This window comes from Macrobrachium rosenbergii, chromosome 17 (assembly GCF_040412425.1).
Source record: "Macrobrachium rosenbergii isolate ZJJX-2024 chromosome 17, ASM4041242v1, whole genome shotgun sequence".
Classification (NCBI taxonomy): Eukaryota; Metazoa; Arthropoda; class Malacostraca; order Decapoda; family Palaemonidae; genus Macrobrachium; species Macrobrachium rosenbergii.
In genome coordinates, this window is record NC_089757.1 from 21,272,763 (window position 1) to 21,290,764 (window position 18,002).

Below are 18,002 nucleotides of genomic sequence, written 5' to 3' on the forward strand. Positions count from 1 at the left end.
TATTGTATTCTTATCTGCTAAATTACTGGATTTTCAACTAAGTATTTTTACTTTTGTTTTCTGTTGGCTCTGCTTTTCTTTCTTTCTCCTATGAGCATTTTTTTCTATGAAAGTTTACTGTAATATCACTTGTACTTATAAAATTATACTCCATTATTATTATTATTATTATTATTATTATTATTATTATTATTATTATTATTATTATATATGTTTACGTATGTGTGTATATATATACATATATACACACATGTATATATATATAGTGTATTTATATATCATATACATATGTATCAATATATATTGTGGATAATGTTCCGGAATTTCGTGCACTTGGGGTTCATCTGTGATTCGGCACGTTGATTGATAAATGTAGCATTGACATTTGTCTAAATTTCTCTGGAAACATATTTCACCTGCAGTAAACTTAAATAATCATTTTGTTGTATGGCCCAAGAATAGTGCAGTATGAGAGATAGAGCTAAAGTTTATTCTGCGTAGTTACAATAATGCGCCGAAGTTTCTTCGGAGCAATCGAGGTTTCTGTACGGCCGCTACAGCGCATAATCAAGGCCACCGAAAATAGATCTATCTTTCGGTATGAGCTGTGTATGAGCCGCGACCCATGAAACTTTAACAGGGCCCGGTGGTGACCTGTCCTATATCGTTGCCAGAAGCGCGATTGTGGCTAACTAATTTTAAATGAAATAAAAACTTCTAAGGCTAGAGGGCTGCAATTTGGTATGTTTGATGATTGGAGGATGTTCAAGATACCAATTTACAGCCCTCTAGCCTACGTAGTTTTTAAGATCTGAGGGCGGACAGGAAAAAGTGCGGACAGAATAAATTGTGGACGGACAGACAGCCGGCAAAATAGTTTTTTTTTTACAGAAAACTAAAAAAAAGTGGTGTTTGGTCCCGAACGGGTTTCCTGGCTTGTTACCTCTAGGCTATCAGCATTGCCATTTTGTTCCTCCTCTCTCTCTCTCTCTCTCTCTCTCTCTCTCTCTCTCTCTCTCTCTCTCTCTCTCTCTCTCTCTCTGAAGAAGCTATTGTATTGGGATAGAATGCGTTGCTAGTCAGGGATGTGTAGTGTAGTGTTTAATTAGTTTTTTGGTGAAAGTGGAGTGCATGCTTGAATATGTTATCAAGAGAGAGTCTTGTTTGGTTTGCAAGTGGGTCCTGACACAAGAAAGTCAAGCTAGAGTCTTGTCCGGTAAAGTGAATTGTGTAAGATGAAAAAGAATAAAATTAATGTTGAAACTTACTAAATAAATGTTTTGTGTAATTTGTATGTAATAAGATTTAGCGAGTAAAGAAAAATATGAGAAACATGTCTGCCTGTGGTGTGCAGTTATAAGCGAACTTCGTTATGAGGAATGTAGGAAGCTTTAGCTCAGTCGGTAAAAAAGGTATCTTGAATTTTAAGTATAAACGTTACGTCACCATCTCATATAGGCTATAAGTCGCAAAGCGCGAGTTTGTTTGATCTTTATAAATTTAACCAAATTATTCTCATTATTAGTATTGTTAGTATAGTGCTACTACAACTACTGTACAAGGGCGTTTCATTTTAAAAGCCGATTTAATGCGTTTTGCTCATTTTGACCATAACTGCTTCATTAAGCTGGTCCTTTTCGAAAATCTGTTGGAAATGATAAAGGCGGGTGTTGTCTGATATTTCGTCATTATCTGTAGGACAATGATCTGTAGGATATTAAAGCAACAGTTCTTAGAAAACCGCCAAAAGAAAAATAGAAAAGGATTACCAATCAAAAAAGCGCTTGGGTCTGTTGCCTTTATATTCTCTTCTCCTGTCCTTGATTTTCTCTCCTTGCTTGCCTTACTAACATCAGTACCTTACCCCTCTCCTTCCCAGCAGGACAGCCGAACAATTGGCTCTTTTCTCTCCCACCTGCAACAAATTTGTGAACGCCAAGCAGAGATCCTTTTAACTCCTGTCGCCATAAAGAGAGAGTAAGCCGTAGATATGGGTATGGAATTTGAAAGCGGAAAAGCTCTACTTTATTATTAGCGAGATGCTTTTCATGGCGACTAATCGCCAAATTTTCAGTAATAGCCACTAAAGGTTACCCATCTATTGGAAGTCACTCAGCCGATAGGTTCACTAATTGTCATCCAAATCCGTTCATCCGCTTTAGAGGTATTTTGTCAACGACCAGGAAGACCCGGGTAAAGAAAAAAAAAAAAATAGATTCCCGATTTTGTAGGCGAAGTCAGTAGCTGGATCGAGTATAAAACAGACCTCACTTCGATATGCATCATCAGGTTCTTTCTATGTAGGCAGGTTTGTCGCCTAACCCGTTGAAGGACAAATTGCCGCATTGCGCATTAGCATTTCAGTAATGCTCGCGGTTAAGAGGTATATTAGAATGTGAAGTTAGCTCTTTTTGGTAAAAATTTAAGCCCGAAATCACTTACCGATCAAGAAAGTTAAAAAAAAAAAAAAGAATCCTGCAATGCTTTTCCTCATTTGCTATTTTCCTAAAAACCCCGGGAACCCCACGAAACTTAAGTTGCCGAATCGTCAAATATCGCGTCGAATTTCCACCATCTTTTTTCATCATATATTTTGCCTGCAAGTCTTGGTGTGCCTTTCGCTTGCGCTACGTCCTTAGGAGGGCCTGAAATATACCTCCGTTTAACGACTCGGCGCGGATGCCTTTAAAAGTTTATGCACACCGTCCGAGTTGCAGTCAGGTCTCAACAACCTTCAAGGGGTCGTCTCATGCAATTGTGCCGAGGGTACTCGAGAAGCAACTCTACACCGGAGGCTGAGAGATACTTTAGATTCGTCCCTCTTCAAACTGCCCCATGAAGACTACATCCACTATTGCGCAGAGGTCTTTACCTGGTCAGCCTTGGTCGTGCTTGTTGTGGATTTTCGTCGCTCATGTCATCGTGGGATCACAAGTCTCGTGGAATGCCAGTAAGATGCACGTCTTTTCTTTCTTTTTTTTCTGTGCGCGTATCACGCCCCTGCTTCAAAGTATTGACCATGAATGTTTGGTGCCAGATTCACGGGAAATAAGTATATTGAACAGGTTAGAAACACGTTTCTATTTTGTGTTTTATGTTCAGATTAATAAATTATAAAAAAAACATACTATTTTAAGTGAATTGGGAAGTTCAGTACATTTTTAATATACGTATTTGTGGAAGCATACATATGTATATATTTAATTATATGTTTAAGGAACAGAAATCGACTATTCTTAAAGTGTATATGTATGTGTGGGTTTAAGTGCGTACGTGCGTTCTTTATTTATTTATTTATGTATTTCTTTACTTATCGTATGCATTTCTCTGTGAGCCACCGCCTTAAAGGAGTGAGGCCGATACATTGACGAAACAAACTGGAAAACCCAGTTACTGTGAAACTTTTCCCATATCAGGGTAGGGCATATGTCGACGTGAATGTGAAATATTATATAAAAGTGTGTAATATTTATGGTAAAACTACAACCAAAATTTGGTTCAATAAAAAAAAAATAACAGCAGCCAAGGTGCTGCATATGTCGAAAAGAATAAGGATTTCACAGCATCAAAGAAAACAATAGATGTGAAAGAGCCCCTTGACTTTTATAAATCCCACATAACTCTTCCTGGTAACGTCAAGGAGGACTATATCCATATTATTTTTTTATTTTATTTTTTTTTTTGTCTATCACAGTAATCCTATTAGAATGGGTTTGTTTTTTATAACGTGGGGTTTCGGGTTACATCCTGCCTCCTTAGGAGTCCGTCACTTTTCTCACCATGTGCGCTGTTTCTAGTAGCACACTTCTGCATGAGTCCTGAAGCTACTTCGGCATCTAATTTTTCCAGATTCCTTTTCAGGGATCTTGAGATCGTGTATTGTTCCTATGATTGTTATGATTATAGGTACAATTTCCACTGGCATATTCCATACCCTTCTTATTTCGATTTTCAGGTCTTGATACTTATCAATTTTTTCTCTTTCTTTCTCATCTACTCTGGTGTCCCATGGTATTGCGACATCAATGAGTGATACTTTCTTCTTGATTTTGTCAATCCATGTCACGTCTGGTCTGTTGGTACGTATCACCCTATCTGTTCTGATACCATAGTCCCAGAGGATCTTTGCTTGATCGTTTTCTATCAGGTTGGTGTTCGTACCACTTATTACTGCAAGCTAGCTGGTGTTTCTTGCACAGGCTCCAGTGGAGGGCTTTTGCTACTGAATCATGCCTCTTTTTGTACTGGTTCTGTGCAAACGCCGGACATTCGCTTGCTATGTGGCTTATGGTCTCGTCTTTCATATTGCACTTCCTGCATATGGGTGAGATGTTATTTCCATCTACTGTTCTTTGGACATATCTGGTTCTTAGGGCCTGATCTTGTGCCGCTGTTAGCATTCTTTCTGTTTCCTTCTTGAGTTCTCCCAACCTCTGTAGCCATTGCCATGTTTCATTGCTGGCCAGTTCTTTTGTCTGCCTCATGTACTGTCCGTGCATTGGTTTGTTGTGCCATTCCTCCGTTCTGCTTTCCATTCTCCTGCCTGTATATTTGTGGGTCTTCGTCTACTTTTACCAGTCCTTCTCCCCATGCACTCCTAAGCCACTCGTCTTCACTGGTTTTCAGATATTGCCCCAGTGCTCTGCTCTCGATGTTGACGCAGTCCTCTATGCTTAGTGACCCTCTACCCACTTCCTTTTGTGTTAACCCTCTACCCCCTTCCTTTTGTGTTATGTGTAGTCTGTCTGTATTTGCTCTTGGGTGTGGCGCTTGGTGTATCGTCATGAGCTCAGCCTTCGTCCACCCTACTACTCCTGCACTGTATCTGATTACTGGTACTGCCCATGTGTTTATGGCTTCTGTCATGTTTTCAGCGTTGAGTTTTGACTTGAAGTATCCTTAAGTCTCTGCATATATTCTTTCTGATCGTGTCCCTTCATCTCTTGGTGTTTTATATCCTCTCCTTCTTTATTCCCAGGTATTTGTATCCTGTCTCATCTATGTGTTTGATGCTATTCCCGTCTGGTAACTGTCCTTCAGTCCTTGTTACTTTGCCTTTTGTTGTTGACCAAGGCGCATTTTTATTCAAACTCCATCTTGATGTCCCCAGATACAATCCTTACAGTCTGGATTAGGGTATCTGTTTCCTTGATACTCTTACCATACAGCTTGATGTCGTCCATGAGCATCAAATGGTTAATTCTGTTGCCTCCTTTCTTGAGTTGGTACCCAGCATCCATCTTCTGCAGTACTTTTGTCATGGGAATCATGGCTACTACGAAGAGTAGTGGGGACAGTGAGTCGCCTTGAAAGATCCCTCTCTTGATGTTAGCCTCTGCTAGTCTTATCCCAGAGCTTGTAAGCTCTGTATTCCAGTTGCGCATTGTATTTTTAAGGAAGCTGATGGTGTTTTCCTCTGCGCCATATATTTTCAGGCATTCTATTAGCCACGTGTCTTTCTTGTAGTCAATCCATGCCATGCTTAGGTTGGTTCTTCTTCTCTTACTATTCTTCATTACCATTTTGTCTATTAGAAGCTGGTCTTTTGTGCCCCCACACTTCCTTCTGCAGCCTTTCTGTTGGTGGGGGATGGTGTCTGTATCTTCTAGGTAGTTGCATAGCTTTTCACTGATGATTCCTGTAAGTAACTTCCACATTATTGGTAGGCAGGTGATAGGCCTGTAGTTACTTGCTATATTTCCCTTGTTCTTGTCTTTCTGTACTAAGGATGTTCTCCCTGTGGTCATCCATTTGGGCGCATGGTGGTCTGTGATACAATGCTGGAGTTGTTCTGCTATTCGTGGGTGTAGGGCCCTGAAGTTTTTGAGTTAGTATCCATGGACTTCATCGGGACCTGGGGCATTCCAGTTGGACATTTTCTTTAGTTGGTGTCTGACTGTGTCTGTCGTGATCTCGGTGAATCTCTAAAACCTTTTTACTGTCAATTTCAGTTTCAGCGCCGAATGACCTCAAAGGTCCCAGTGCTTGCCTGTGGCCTAAATTCTGTATCCTATTTTGTTCAACGTAGTTTTAGCGATGATAGCTTCCAAATTGAAGGAATATCATTATCATCATTATCACATACAAAAAATCGACTTGATTAAATCGTGTATCAAACTGCCCATTTCACTCCACCTTACAAGAATATCATTCTCATCGCTTCTGACACTTTAGAAAAGTATAGAGTTTTTCGTTTGCTTTTTTCGTTTACTTTTGTGTTGATGTATTATTAAAATGTTTTCACGCATTATTGGGCAACATGCAGAAAAGCCCATTAATGCTTCGTAAATGTCTACAGAATAGATTGCCTTTACGTGACAAAAAAATAAATAAATAAAAAAAGAAAAGGGGTGAGACGGAATGTGAAGTTAGATCAAATTATGAAATTTATCCAGAAATAAACCCATACTTAAGTGCAAAGTGGTTTATTTCTAGGTGGTATCCCAAGAGCAGATGCCGACGGCAAATGTTTACTTTGCATTTGCAAAGCTTCGTCCGGCTGCAACATGAATATTGGTTGTACTAAGCCTTACTACGGTGGATATAGATGTGGCCCCCTTAGCATTTCGTGGCACTACTGGGCAGATGCCGAAAGCCCTAAGATGGACGGCGATGAGAATCTCAAGAGTGAGATAGGTATGTAAGATCCGCTTCATTGTGTATTTCAAGGCTGGAAGAGCCAATGGTTTTTGAATTGTTGCTTCTGTTGCAAATAAGCTGTTCATAACTTGGGTTATTAAACTTAATCCGGTATAAGAAGTAGTAGTCGCTGAGAACTTGTGTTGCTCTCTTTCAGCTTTTGAAAAGTGTGTAGAGGACTATTTCTGTGCTGTTCGGACAGTGTTGAATTACATAAATAAATTTAAGGTAAGCATGCTGCTATTTTAAAGGAAGTTGTTTTTTCTTACATCACTAGCATCACATAGCCAACTTGCAAAAATGTCCTTTTTGAATTGTTTATAATCCCGTTGAAAATCTTAGCTGTCACTTTTGCCCACATTTTTTTTTCATTTGCTGTTTTTGAGTTTAGTTATGGGAATGAAAATTTAAAACTGACCAGAGAACAGTGCCAGACTAGTGAGTTTTTAAAATTCCCTTCCTTTTTCACTTTCCCCTCTAGCGTTCAGGTACATGGACTAAACAGATCCCCATCACAGGACAAGACCAGTGAATCTTCTCATTTCAGGCACTGTAAAACACACTGAAGGTTAAATGCATTTTAAGGGTCCTGCCTTACAAGTCCATGTTTTCCCTTTTGGTCTCTCTCCTCCTAACTAGGTACTTTAAAGTCCCTCTAGTACAAATGACTTTAAAAGAAAATAGAATTTGCTTCTGCTTGCATTGGTGTATTTTCTACCTCTGAAAACGAAAGAATTTGTGGACACGTTTGTATGTTAAAAATAATTGATATTCGTGTCGAAGGTTTTAGGTTTTCTGGAAATGTATAGTAATTTTTTCATTTTTCTTATCTAGAGCTTAGAATTTTTTATTTTATTACAGGGTCGTGCAAAAGCCGATTGCAATAGCGATGGCAAGGTCAACTGTTTTGACTATATTCAAATGCATATTGCAGGAGGTTATAACTGTTCTCAAGCAAAAATCCACACTGACCCAAGATACGCCAGATTTCATGAGTGTTACGGCCGGAAGGAGTGACTCCCACTGACAGCACATTTTTCTAACACATTTTCTTTTGTTCGTTTTGTCCATAACAGAGTTACGCTAATCTTTGTGACTTGTCTGCAAGCCTCAGTGCAATTAATAATGTGAGCTTGGTAAACTGCGCTAGCTTCGACTTGATACCAGATATTTAATTCCTTTCTTATCACACGCGTCTGTATTATTTTATTCTATGAAGATATCATTGTTCTATACTACTGCTGTTGCTTCGTGGAGTTATGACGTTTTGTATTGTCTTCACAAGAATGATCAGAACTCAAGGTGAAAACTTACCAGCGTAAGGATGGTATTCTGTGGATAATTTAATTGTGTGAGCTGGCGTTTGTACTGTGTTTATTTAAAGAAAAACCCAAGGTCTATTTGCACAACTTTTTATATAAAATATTCTGCAGAAGTCAAATTTAAGAACTGCAAGGGCAGCGAAGTTCTGAGGAGGTTTTCAAAGAACACGGGGTATTTATACCCACTCATGAATTATTTGAATATTCAGACCCATACTTTTTGACATTAACTTCTACCGCTGACAGGTTCCTTGTGGTTCGGCTGGTATTGTAGTGACTTCTCCATTTTAATATAAATGTAATTTTTTAATAGAAAAATTGAACGGCTGAACAAATTTAACATGATTTTTCGGGCTTTTTTTATATCTTTTACAATCAAGAAAGAGTATTATCTGCCAAAAAGGTATCCCAGGTGCACTTAGAAGCAACATACCTGTGTCTCGAATGGACAGGTTAAATTTCCCTTACTTTTACAAGTCATTATTTTCTGAGATTTGACAATCACTCGTAGGTTCTTAAAATCTAACTTCCAACTAATCCTTCCCTGACGTTCTCGGGTCATCAGTTGCTTCTTAAGCAAGCAAAATTTCACCCAAAATTCCTTGGAGATTTCGAAATGTATTTTGAGTAATTAAAATTTTCACTCTAAATCTTCATTTTTATTTTCAGCTCTTAATAAGTGACCCTAAGGCTTCGTTCACATTTAAGAAAATCATCCGTTTGTCAGCCCTCAGGTCTTAAAAATTACTGAGGCTAGAGGGCTGCAAGTTAGTATGTTGATCATCTACCCTCCAATCATCAAACATACCAAATTGCAGCCCTCTAACCTCAGTAGTTTGTATTTTATTTAAGGGTAAAATTAGCCAATATCGTGCGCCTGGCAACACTATAGAACAGGCCACCACCGGGTAGTGACTGAAAGTTTCATGGGCCGCGGTTCATACAACATTATACGCTATACAGAAAACTCGAATGCGCCGAAGAAACTTTGGAGCATTTCTTTTTTTTTTTTTTTTTTTTTTTTACATGATGTGCTACTTCTTGAACGCTTGAAATTTTAACCTTACCTTGTAGAAGATCGCCTGTTAATTCTTGTACGCTTAAAATTTAACTCGGCTCTCTGAAAGGAAAGCGCTTCAGTCAAATGTGCTTCATATAGTGATTTACAGTAATAGAATTTCACCAAAGGCTTCGTTCACTTTTTAAAAGCTGGTGTGATACTTTGGACGTCTAACCTTCACCCTGTTCATCGTTGCCTTGAAAAATGACTCTCTTTCTTCTTAAATGCATAAAATCAAACCTGTGATTTCATTGACTTCCAGATCAAATGCTACTTTTGGCCGCTTAAAATTCACCCGAGGCTCCATCGAAATTTTAAAAGCTTACTTCAAAAACTCAACCACTGTTACAGTATCGTTAAAGGGATTACTGTAGTTCCTTACTAATTTAACAGACCAGCCATTTTTGATAAACTGTAATGCAGATGCAGCCCGTTCTGTGAGCAATGCAATTAGTTGGTGCGTTTAAGAATCCCTTCAGAATGTTGTTGTTTTTTCTCGCCCCAGTAGGGGAGTAGCTCACCTCATGCGGTGCACTGTAGGCATAACTTAAGGTACTTTGCAGCGTCCCTTCGGTCCCTGGCTGCAACCCCTTTCGTTCCTTTTGCTGTACCTCCGTTCAAATTCTCTTTCTGCCATCGTACTTTCCACCCTCTACTAGCAATTGATTCATAGTGTAACTGCAAGTTTTTCCTCCTGTTACACCTTTCAACCCTTTTTACTGTCAGTTTCCGTTTCAGCGCTGAATGACCTCATAGGTCCCAGCGCTTGGCCCTTGGCCTAAAGTCTATACTCTCAGAATGTTATTTTTTCACAGTTTAAGAATCTTTCAGATTGTTGTTATTTTTTGTTAAACCTAAATGTTATCTAATTTTAATTCTTTATTAATACTGTTGAGATATTGAGTGAGTTTGTTGCATGACTGTTGTTTTTAACAACTGAATTCGGTTGATAATGGCTTATGAAATGTACCTAACTTTTGTGATTTACTGTTAATATTGACCTGAAATATACGAACATAACTATCTCCTTGCACATCCTTGCCCTCCGTTTTAAAGTTGCCTCACTCAGTTCTTCTCGAAGCATGATTTTACTCTTGACGCAAAGGCCTCGTGGGAGAAAATAATTAGATAATCATGAACATGACATCTACTGCTACAGAGACTGAGCTTTGCTGGAATAGTATGCAATTGAAGGAGAACGTCGTCAAGGTTTTTTATCCGTGATTTCCAAGCATAATATTGGGAATTATTTAGTTAAGTGTGTTTGTGGTCAGAGAGTTCCATGTATAACCAATAATATGCAGCATGAATGCATGTTACCCATTTAGGAGGCATAATGAAGGAAAGTGTATACAGGAATACCAACTGGGTGACCCAAAACCTTGAAGATGTAGTTTCTGAATTGTCGTGGTGATTAGTGAATGTTTCTACTGATGCCATGTCTATGTCTATAAATGCCTAGGTCTATGGATTGCATTTCATATCTGGAGCATAGATTTTATCCGTATTTCAAAAACTACCCAGAGGATGGAAAAAGTTTTGTATACCTTAGTTTAACTAGACCACTGAGCTGATTAACAGCTCTCCTATGGCTGGCCCGAAGGATTAGATTTATTTTACGTGACTAAGAACCAATTGGTTACCTAGCAACGGGACCTACAGCATACTGTGGAATCCGAACCACATTTTAACGAGAAGTGAATTTCTGTCACCAGAAATAAATTTCTCTAATTCTTCATTGGCCGGCCGGAGAATCGAACGCAGGCCCCCCAGAGGATGGAGAAAATGCCTGAGGAATATATCGATGAGTTTCAAATGAAAAGAATCATGAGTGAAACACATTACTCTTGATTCAAGAAGTTCTGTTCAGAACAAGTACATTACCCACTCTCACTTTCAGCAAGTGAAATCATACAAAGTGGGAGCCGTGATGTAGTCCTGCACGTGGATCTCTCCCGGCCTCCCAGTTGTAAATAGGGATCAGCTTCCTTTTAGGACAACAAATAGGGAGTAGGGCTGTACTTTCTTCCCTAATGGGAGAAAGGATATGTTTTACAGACACGTACATACGCATAGATATACATATATACATGTATATATGTATGTACTTTATACACATGTATGTGAATATATATATATGTATGTGTATATATATGTATATATATATATATATATATATATATATATATAATATATATATATATATATATATATATATATATATATATATATATATATATATATATATATATATACATATATATATATATATATATATATATATATATATATATATATATATATATATATATATATATATATATATATATATATATATATATATATATATATATATATATATATATATATATATATATATATATATATATATATATATATATATATATATATAAAATCTCTCTCAAAGAGAAGGAGCCGTTGCCCTTTAGCACACAAGGTGAAGCGAAGGGACAGGAGGCATCTTGCACATAAAATTGTTTATTGACCGACGTTTCGCCGCGTACTTTCCAGTCGCATTTTCAAGGCTGAAACAATTTTAGACACTCTAATAGTTTAACTTGACATTTAAAAACACTCATATGACTTACATTTGAAAAACCAAAACATAGAAAATCACTAAAAAGTATGAGATAAAAGGTAAATAGGGAAACAGATTCAACATACAACTACACACTAGAACCCACCCGAACAGTGGGAGTGAGGAGACTGAAAGAAAACATTTAAAAAAACAATGACAACATGTCTGTAAATCATCAAAGTAGGGTACAAACAGTTGCATAGATGACGACTGGGTATTTAGAGTTGGAACTGTCTTTTTTTTTATTAAAAGAGATTCTATTCAAGTCAATTTCATTGTTAACTCTTCCAACAACTTTGAAGCCTTTGTATTCTCTGTAGGTTTTACATATTTTGGAGTGATTTCTTATGTTGGAATGTTCAGGGGTGGACAGCCTACCACCAGTTCTAAAACTAAGTCCTCTATGTGCTTCAATGCGAGCCCTTAGCAGCCTCTTCGTGCATCCAACTTAGGTCCCACGAAAAGAGAGGGATTTCTTTTATCATTAGGGTTGGACTTTTGTTTACTGAATTACAAACCTAATTACCTACAGTTCTTCTTACCACTAGAGTCCTTATTCCATCGAGTTAGTCTCTTTCCTTCGGCGCCAGGTCGCTTCCCTTGCGCATGATACTTTTAACAAACTGAAAACGAAATGGACACCTTTTTTCAGGAAGGATGATTAAGAACTCCTGAAAGGACTCTCTAAAGAAGATGATATCATTACAACAGGTCTGGATAAAGGTAAGGGTACGGTTATATTGGAAACAAATGATTACATACAAAAAATGGAAGTTATTTTAAATGATCATAACCAAGTTTGAAAAAATATGTATTCCCGATCTTCATAATATATATAGAATCGAGGACAAGATAAATAGGTATTTGAGAACTCTTAAACAAGAAAAGGTGGTCAGTGATAATATTTATCAGGACCTATTTTCTTCGGGGTCCTCATATGGCATTTTATATGGACTCCCTAAAATACACAACGATGGAATCTCACTAAGACCTATTCTATCATCACGTAACACCCCGAACTATAAACTGGCGAAGTTTTTAGTTCCTCTATTGAAGCCTTAAAGAAATCTGCTAAATTTAAGGAGGAGGTTTTGTGCCAGGAATCGGACCTATTCATGTTAAGCCTTGATGTGGAATCTCTCTTCACTAATGTCCCTGTGGAGGAGACTATAGAGATTTTTTTAAGCAAACATTTCCTAATTCAGATTCTCTTTTTAATGGCTTTAACAAGACACTCTTTAGACAATTTTTAGAACTGGCAGTGCTGGACACGACCTTTGTTTTTAATTGTTTGTATAACAGGTGGAGGGTATTGCAATGGGGTCACCGCTTGGCCCCACATTTGCTAACATATTTATGGTCTCCCTGGAGGAGAGAATTATGGATGATTGTCCTTCAAGCTTCCATCCTTTGCTTTATTGGAGGTACGTGGACCACACGTTCGCGCTCTTTCGGTACGACCGTGATGCTGATGCAGTTTTAAAATTTGTTAACAGCCAACGCACCAATATAAGTTTACCTTGGAAAAGGAGGCAGACAGTAGATTTATCTTTTTTGGGTCTTAATGTTTCGAAGGATAACCAGAACTTTTACACTGGAGTTTTTAGTAAGAGTGTTTTTACAGGACTTTGTATGAATTTTTACAGCTCTTGTTTTTTTAACTTCAAGATTAACGCTATCTCGACTCTACTCCACGGGCCTTTTACTCGCGCATCAAACTGGTTTGCTTTCCATCAAGAAATTTTATTCCTAACGAAATATTTTAAAGACAGTTGTTTTCCATCAAGGTTGTTTTCAAGGGCTCTAAGGAAAATGCTGGATGAAAAAATAAATAAACCACCTACGACCTTTACTGCACCAATAATGAAAATGTATGCCACTTTTCCTTTTCTACATGTGATAGTATATTTAGGATGAAATATCTGCATAAATTTCAGAAAGTTCTCCCAGATATTGACATTAAACTTGTTTCAAAAAACCCACTAACGATCGGGTCAATGTTTCACTTGAAGGACCGTCTCAGACCCCATTTGTCTTCGAATGTTGTCTACAAGTATACGTGAGTTCCTCATTTTGGACGGGTCGATATCGTACTCGGCTAGCACTCTGCTAGGCCCGCGTTCGATTCTCCGGCAGGCCAATGAAGAATTAGAGGAATTTACTTCTGGTGATAGAAATTCATTTCTCGGTATAGTGTGGTTCGGATTCCACAATAAGCTGTAGGTCCCGTTGCTAGGTAACCAATTGGTTCTTAGCCATGTGAAATAAGTCTAATCCTTCGGGCCAGCCCTAGAAGAGCTGTTAATCAGCTCAGTGGTCTGGTTAAACTAAGGTAAACTTAACTTTTACAAGTATACGTGCCCAGGATGTGATCGTGGGACCTATATTGGATACACGAGGAGGTTGCTGAGGGTTCGCATTGAAGCACATAGAGGACTTAGTTTTAGAACTGGTAGTAGGCTGTCCAACCCGGAACATTCCAACATAAGAAATCACTCCAAAATATGTAAAACCTACATAGAATGCAAAGGCTTCAAAGTTGTTGGAAGAGTTAACAATGAAATTGACCTGAACATTTTAGAATCTCTTTTAATAAAAAATAAGAGTTCCAACTCTAAATACCCAGTTGTCATCTACGCAACTGTTTGTAGCCTAATTTGATGTTTTACAGACATGTTGTCATTGTTTTTTGAAATGTTTTCTTTCAGTCTCCTCACTTCCACTGCTCGGGTGGGTTCTTGTGTGTAGTTGTATGTTGAGTCTGTTTTCCTATTTATCTTTTATCTCACACTCTTTATTGATTTTCTGTGTTTTAGATTTTTCAGTGTAATTCATATGAGTGTTTGTAAATGTACAGTTAAACTATTATAGTTTCTAAAATTGTTTCAGCCTTGAAAATGCGACTGGAAAGTACGTCATGAAACGTCAGTCAATATTATATATATATATATATATATATATATATATATATATATATATATATATATATATATATATATATATATATATATATATATATATGCGTTGGTGTAGCTAGAATGCAGTTGTTTTAAAAAATTCCAAATTGTTAGTACACGAAAACCTTAAAAAAAGCACCAAAACAAAATCAGATTGAGAGTCCCTTATAACATCTAGGCACAAGATTCTTCTCTACTAATATGTAAAAGAAAGATGGAGAGGAACGAAGTAATAATTTTGGGAAGTTTATCTTGTACATTGTTTTTGTGAAATTGTGATATATACAGTTTTGTTGTATAATCTTCAAACCTTTCGTTGACAGTGACCAGATTAACCGCCGATTGTGCCGGACGTGCTAACAATATGATACTACTCCCGTAGGGGGTAGTGCCGCCAGTGCACCTCATGTGGTGCACTGTAGGCATTACTTAAGGTTCTTTGCAGCGTCCCTTTGGCCCGTAGCTGCAACCCCTTTCATTCCTTTTACTGTACCTCCATTCATATCCTTTTTCTTCCATCGTACTTTCCACCCTCTCCTTACAATTGTTTCAAAGTGCAACTGCGATGCTTTCCTCCTGTTACACCTTTCAGACCTTTCGACTATCAATATCCCTTTCAGCGCTGAATGAACTCATAGGTCCCAACGCTTGGCCTTGGGCCAAAATTCTATATTCCATTCCATTCCATATAATATTATGACCTATTTGATTGCGGTTGATTATTTGCTTGAGAAAGCGTTAGTCTTCTATTGTTCGTTATTTATAATTTTCTTGGTTGTACAGTACAGTGCGTCAGCGTTGTTGGCTGTACTTAACGAGACCCAAGGTTGCAGTTTGAAACCAGTCAAACTACAACACCTGTCCCGGTGTCCTGTTTTCCTGCATTTTTCTCTGCTATTGCTTGGAGCGCTTGCTTTTGTTTTATTCCTTCTTTTTTTTATTTTACCTTCAAATGAAGGGAAGGCATTTGAATTTCAAAGGTATGCATGAATCCAGATCATCGTGTCAGGGCGTAGGTAGGAGTTTTTCTACTTTTCCTTTTGGTCTTTTTGTTCACCATTCTAGGCTTAGCGGGACAGCGTTTGCAAAGAGAGAGAGAGAGAGAGAGAGAGAGAGAGAGAGAGAGAGAGAGAGAGAGAGAGAGAGAGAGAGACTGATTATGTAGCAAGTTTCAGAGAGTCGTCATACTCTTTGGGGCAGTTTCTCCCAATTGTTGAGATTGACAATTATGTAAAATTTGTTTCATCGTAATTTTTGCCCAGTTTTCACCTATTGGATAATTTCATGTAAACGTATATGTAGTAGGCAATGGTTCTCTTTCCTTGATTTTTTTATTTTGAAGTTACAAGTCTTCGGTTGTTCTGGGCTATCGTCATTGTGAAATTACGGATGCTGATAACGATAATGATTTCCATTAATAGTCTTTTCAAGTGCTACAAATAACCTTTCAGTTTAGAAAAATGCGAAAGTATTTTAAGAGAGTTGAACCCAGAAGATAATAAATTTTCCTGAAAACTCTAGGTAAAAGCTCAGTGAAAGGATTCCACAATTATAGGGATTATCTTAACCTCTATTATCACTTCCTATGTTCCATCTTGCTGTTCAACCTCTTTAACTATTAAAACTTTGCGTTTTCTCCGATTTTATCTTTAGATCCTTTAACTTCATCTCGATTATTTTCTGGGTCGTTTTATCTTGCCGTCCAACCACTCCAACATTCTTATCAGTCTGAAACGCTGAATGGCCGTGTTTAGCTTCATAGCAAAAACTCCACAATTCATTCATTCATTTACCTCACAAATGGAAGTATTCTGCAGATATAAATTCTCTCTCGTAGTGGCAAAGAAATTGAAAGATCTTTTAGACGCGCCAGCTCGGTGAGAAGTATTTTTTAAGAATACTGAGAAACTAATTCGAACATGAAAAAACTGTTCTAGGAAAAGACACTCGCCTTCGTTACACTAATCGCTCTGGGTTTCAGGCAAAAATAAGCTGAAATATATAAAAATATGAGCGGGAAAGCTGTTTTTTAGGAAGAACTTTGGAACTTTAGGGAAACAAGAGGAACTATTTGGCTGTAAAATCAGAGAAGACAATTTCATTTAGAAATATATTAAAAATAAATGCAAAAATTTATATTTGCATTACTATTTCCATTTACTTTTTATTTCGTCTGTTCTTGGGTAGTGTTATGGTTGGCACATTTTCATGCTTCTTGACGTGAGCGAATGCTGTACTACTGTGGACGTCTGTTTATATTAATTGTGTTTCCGGATTCCCCATAAGAAATTTTGCATATTTTCAAGAATAATAATAATAATAATAATAATAATAATAATAATAATAATAACAATCATTTTTAATTCTCAAAAATAACATTTGACAGTAAGATTATTCAGATGTAGCATTGACACTAGGCTGGGGCTTAATCTTTGCCCAGCAGCTTTCGAAGTTCACGTAGAAGTCGGTCTTGGTGTTGTTGACGTTGGAGCTGCAGTCGTACCCTCCCATGTTGTGCATCAGGGCAAAGTCTGCACAGTCGATCTCTCCGTCACTATTGCAGTCACCATCCTGATAGTGGCAACACGTAGAATGTGAATGTTATATGAATTACGGATTTGTATTCTAAGATATCGTAAAAAACAATACTCGATGAAATTTACTTTCCAGTGGGAGCCGTTGTCCTTAATAGTGGGTGGCTTCAGATAAAAAAAAAAAACTAAAGCACGGTCAATGTTCTATTCAAACTTTTAACTGCTGGATCGTGGTTGAACCCACATAGGAAAACTTCCACATCCCAGAGTAACTGCTGAGAACTACTGGAATCCCCCCCACCCCTTCTCTCCCCCAACACTTCAGCCTCTAATGGGAAAGCCTTAGAGTTGTGTGTGTGTGTATGTGTGTGAGGGTGTATGTACACAACTCCTATACATGTAGGTAGTTTGTCATTATCTAACTCAATAAGCAACATACGATCTGAATGCACTAAATAAATCGTTAGATATTTAAAAAGGAAAATATTCAGTTATCAAACCAGTCATTTCAACAAAAATTGTGAACACAGCTACTTACCGTAGAGAATTTTTTCATATACTGATGTACAGTCTCTGCAGCGCAGTATAAATCGGTTACGCAGTTTTCAAATGCTGAAAGAAATGAGGAATAAATTTGCAATTCATGTATAAATTTGCGCTTAACTTGTCGTGACAAGTTCTACTTGAGTAGAATCTCTGAATAGCAGACATTTCAAGGGGTAGAGGTATCTGTTAACAGCGAATGGCCACAGTCAGAGTTTTCAATTCTTTCGTAGTCTAGATTCGGTGGCATCAGACTCCAAAAATAAATACTTTTTAATAACTATGTATGGAAACAGTTTAGAGAATAAGTGAAATATACGTCTCTATTTTAGTGGAGACAGATGAGTT

General features: G+C 37.6%; 2 protein-coding genes across 5 annotated transcripts in view; one reads left to right on the top strand and one right to left on the bottom strand.

Annotated features, from left to right (window-relative positions):
* The first annotated feature begins 1,774 nt into the window (after positions 1-1,774).
* On the top strand, positions 1,775-10,046 carry LOC136847779 (invertebrate-type lysozyme 3-like). 3 transcript variants are annotated; one of them, XM_067119693.1, is made up of 5 exons: positions 1,998-2,950; positions 6,436-6,462; positions 6,502-6,636; positions 6,797-6,867; positions 7,501-10,046. In XM_067119693.1, exons 1-5 carry the CDS (start codon positions 2,836-2,838, stop codon positions 7,654-7,656), a joined length of 504 nt encoding a protein of 167 aa, XP_066975794.1. In that variant the 5' UTR covers positions 1,998-2,835; the 3' UTR covers positions 7,657-10,046. The 3 variants fall into 3 exon arrangements, 2 of the variants coding, with proteins under 2 accessions (XP_066975794.1, XP_066975793.1); XR_010855836.1 differs by lacking the exon at positions 1,998-2,950 and adding an exon at positions 1,775-1,977 and having other exon boundaries at positions 6,436-6,636; XM_067119692.1 differs by having other exon boundaries at positions 2,006-2,950; positions 6,436-6,636.
* Positions 10,047-16,918: 6,872 nt separating this feature from the next.
* The window catches only part of LOC136847776 (lysozyme-like), a 10,875-nt gene continuing 9,791 nt past the window's right edge, over positions 16,919-18,002 (bottom strand). For both annotated transcript variants that reach the window (XM_067119685.1, XM_067119684.1), the window contains exons 3-4: positions 17,650-17,723; positions 16,919-17,148 (exon numbers count right to left, since the gene is read on the bottom strand). In XM_067119685.1, coding sequence (XP_066975786.1) covers positions 16,969-17,148; positions 17,650-17,723 — 254 coding nt within the window. In that variant the 3' untranslated portion in view covers positions 16,919-16,968. The remainder of the gene's footprint in view (positions 17,149-17,649; positions 17,724-18,002) is intronic.

Excerpts from the sequence above, each read along its gene's own strand:
- LOC136847779 (XM_067119692.1), top strand. The coding sequence starts at position 2,836 with ATGAAGACTACATCCACTATTGCGCAGAGGTCTTTACCTGGTCAGCCT. Across the intron at positions 2,951-6,435 it reads ACAAGTCTCGTGGAATGCCA|GTGGTATCCCAAGAGCAGAT; the intron begins GTAAGATGCACG and ends GTTTATTTCTAG. Across the intron at positions 6,637-6,796 it reads GAATCTCAAGAGTGAGATAG|CTTTTGAAAAGTGTGTAGAG; the intron begins GTATGTAAGATC and ends GCTCTCTTTCAG.